The 4,168-nt window shown below is 36.7% G+C and overlaps 1 protein-coding gene across 1 annotated transcript; it reads left to right on the top strand.

Annotated features, from left to right (window-relative positions):
* Positions 889-2,436, top strand: LOC104733042 (uncharacterized acetyltransferase At3g50280-like). Its single transcript, XM_019233898.1, has one exon. The coding sequence runs from the start codon at positions 958-960 to the stop codon at positions 2,146-2,148; it is 1,191 nt and encodes a 396-aa protein (XP_019089443.1). The 5' UTR covers positions 889-957; the 3' UTR covers positions 2,149-2,436.

Below are 4,168 nucleotides of genomic sequence, written 5' to 3' on the forward strand. Positions count from 1 at the left end.
CATATACGGCTGATATAACTGTTGGAAACAGATACGTATGTGGAAAAGATTTCTTGGCTGACAACGGTTGAATATAGAGCCTATCAAAAATGTATTTGATATATAATTGTATAAGAGAACTAAAAACTTTATTATTAAAGTTTTAAATTTAACTTTAAACTAAAACATGTTAACTAATGAAAAAAAATTATTTTAACAGGTTTATACACCACAAATATTCAGTAATACAATAAAGTATATATATATATATATATCAAATTTAATATATTAATATTCGATAATATACAATACATGCTTTGTTTTAATATTTGTATTTTATTTTTTTGTTATTTTTTACTACTATTTAAAATAATTTTCGTGTTTGTGACCAACACGACTGTTGGCGCTTCAAACACCAACAACAATATTATTTTTCGAAATCTAACCATTACAAACGGCATAAAACAATATAAAGCATATACTGTGATTGTTGTCAAAAGTTAACAACCGGCCGCAAACGAAAGGGAAAAGGGTAAATTACAATCCCTACTATTTCGAAAGTGTAAATTTCTATCTAGACAACAGATCCGTGTGTTTTTCAACCTAAACCCTTACATAATTCAAATTTATTACCTAGACTTTTGAATCGTTACATGTATTCCTACATTGACTCAAACAGTTTTAGTCAACCGTTAAATGTTTTGATCAATTTGACACGTAAACGATAATGTGTCCATGTCATTGAGCTCAAAACCTTTTCCCGCAAACGTAACCTTTGTAGTGGATGCGTAACAACCAATGAATATGAAGTACTAAATCAATATAGTTAAGGACACTATGCCGTAAAATCTCAAGAGTTCACATTTTCACATGTTCAAGTTCTGTAGATTTAGATCTGCTCGATAAACTTTTACATAGTTATATATTGTCTATATAAATTTTGTTCATCGTTGATGTGGAGCATTAAGTTTTGAAGACATGGCTTCAAGTTTTCCTATATACGTTATTTCATCAAGCATTGTACGACCCGAAAACGTACACCACTCGGGTCGTGAAAAGATCCATCTAACTCCTCATGATCTCGACCTTCTCTATGTTTTCTATCCTCAAAGAGGTCTCCTCTTCCCCAAACACAACAAAGATAACCAAATCATCCCTCGATTAAAGGCATCTCTTTCGACCGCATTAGAGATATATTTCCCGTTGGCTGGTCGTCTCGTCAAAGTAAACAATCACGAAGACAACACGCTGTCGGTGTACATCGACTGTGACGGTTCAGGTGCCAAATTTGTCCATGCAAAAGCCGAATCTGTCTCCGTGAATGATGTCCTTCAGTCGTGTGGCTCTGTTCCTGATTTCATATCGCATTTTTTCCCTGCAAACAACGTCGAAAGCCATGACGCCCTTGTCTCGGAGCCCTTGCTTGCATTGCAAGTCACCGAGATGAAAAATGGAGTCTTCATCAGTTTTGGTTACAATCACTTGGTGGCCGATGGTTCTTCCTTCTGGAGTTTCTTCCACACTTGGTCCAAGATTTGTCTTAACGGTTCGGTTTCTAATATTAAGCCTCTTGTTCTAAAAAATTGGTTCCTTGACACGATCGATTACCCCGTACATATTCCGGTTTCGGAGATGAAGACGCCACCACGTTGTAAAACTACAACCAAAGAGAGAATTTTTCACTTCTCTAAAAATAAAATTCAAGATCTCAAAGAGAAAGCCAACAACGAAATTGGTACCATTTTTCCGAAAATCTCATCTCTTCAAGCGGTTGTGGCATATCTATGGCTATCAATCATCAGCCACAGTGGTCTCAACCGAGAAGAAGAAACACAATGCAAAGTAGCGGCGGATATGAGACAAAGGCTAAACCCTCCTCTCAAGAAAGAGTGCTTTGGGAATGTAATCGATCTCGCGACAGCTACAACAACTGTGGGAGAGATGCTGGATCATGGGCTAGGCTGGACTGCTTTGCAAATATGTCAAAAGGTGAGGTCAGTAACGAATGAGAGTTATAAAACTTCTGCAAAGAATTGGACTAGAAATGTTAAAATACCAAAAATAGGGGTTACAACTAGATTGGCTGATCATTCTTTGGTCGTCGCAAGCTCTCCACGGTTTGACGTGTATGATCATGATTTCGGCTGGGGAAAACCAATCGCGGCTTGAGCTGGACCGGGTAATGGTATTGGTGGCTTGCTCGTAGTGTTTCCGGGAGTTGAAGAGGGAAGTATTGATGTTCATGCGACCTTAAGTTCTTCTTTATGGTCCGATGTACTTTTGAACCTATTGACCAAATGATATGATTGGTGAATAAGATAAATTTTGTTAATTTGACAAATTAAAGAACAAATTATTTTGAGCTTAAGTGAGAGTTGGTTAAGCTGGTTTAGAGTTGCATCAATTGGGGGATGGTACTTAAGTTTAATTACTATTGTTAGACATCTTTGGTTTAGAATCGACTTTTGACTGTATTAAACCAATGTCGTTGAATACGTTATTGAGTTCGACACATGTTGTAACTATATACTGTTTAAAAATACGGCGGCCGGATTAATTATACATGGTTTTAACGTGTAACATTATAATAGTCAAACGTAAAGACTAAAGACATACATTATATACTATTTATTGCGCATAGGGCCACATATTGAGCCATTATTATTATATTAAAACATATTGACAAGTACTTCACAATGAAAAATGTATATTCCCACATCATTTCTTTAGTGACGCCAAAAGCAAAAGTGTACGGATAAAAATATTCATTGTCAAGTTTTTTTTTTTGTCATCTGGTGTTATTGATAATATTTGAAAGAATACATTGTAAAATACATCTTAAGTCGGCGGAAAACAGATATATCTCCGAGGTCTAAAGCCCAAAAGAGGAAGGCTAAGCCGGCGGACAAACGAAAAGTCCCCGGAAACAACTAGAATTACACGACAGAGATGTTAAAGCCACAAGCGAAAGAGTATGAACCCAACACTAAGAACAGAGGCAAACTAACAATAATACCGAAGAAAAATACTATGTCTAAACAAACAAATCCAACTTATCTTCTGAAGTTTCTGCGAATGAGATGTATTAATGCTGCCCACGGCCACTGCATCAATCATCAACTGCCTCCTCCTATCACAATGAGAGATGATCTCTCCAAACCAGAAACCAGACTTCATGACCTGACAAGCAAAGGCTCAATTCAGATTCTCATTACACTTCCAGATGCGGCAAGACGATGATGCGTCAAAGAGCGCCTAGATAGAAGCCATGAAAAGCAAACCGACATCCTCCAGATTCGGAAACGCTGAGACAAGGAGCGAAACAAACCACTTCGATGAGTCAAATTCAAGAACTGACAATCATCTACAGAGGTTACCATCACCAGCAACTTCCACCTAAGAGTAGAAGGATTTGAAGCAGAGAACCGAGTATCAACTTCACACAAAAGAACCTCTACTTAGCAAGGAACCAAACTAAAAGGGCAACTATTAGGAAAAGCAGATGAAATGGTGGCCGAGAGAACAAAGGCGAGGAGACAACAGCCTACAGAACACGCACAAACCAAAAATGCGGCAACAAAACAAACTGAAGCACAAGAGCTAGAAATAGATCTGGTTTGTGAGGAGGAAAAAAACAATGGCTTGATTGTCAAGTTTATTATGTAGTATATATCGTTGGTAGATATCCTTAATATGTTATTCTCTTACTATTTGGTTTCTCTATTTTTAATCTCAATGGGCACAACTCTATATTCAACACCACAACTTTTAATATCCTCAATTTTGCATGGCTACCCACCTCAGAATAATGCTTGCGTGTACTAAAAATCGCAATCTACGGTATCAAGTAAGGTTGAACATTGGGTATACCGTATATTCATTAAAACACCATAGGATTTCGGAGTTACACTAAACTCTTCTAGTAAGGAGAGAAAACATTCCCGGTGTTGGTAAATCTACTGATTGAATCTCCGTCCATCGAAAAGAAGGTTTTGGAGGTCCTGACTCCAACCAAGATTTATGTTATGATATATAATATTAAAAATTAAGTGAAATAGGACATTGATTAGGCTAGATATATAATTATGGAACAATTACAGAAATAAGCATTTTTTTAAAATTTCTTATAGAATAAGTCATCCAAAGTCGATATACCATCATACTTTCAAGCCCAAAAGAATCGTTCAAG

The sequence above is a fragment of the Camelina sativa genome, chromosome 12 (genome assembly GCF_000633955.1).
Source record: "Camelina sativa cultivar DH55 chromosome 12, Cs, whole genome shotgun sequence".
NCBI classification, from domain to species: Eukaryota; Viridiplantae; Streptophyta; class Magnoliopsida; order Brassicales; family Brassicaceae; genus Camelina; species Camelina sativa.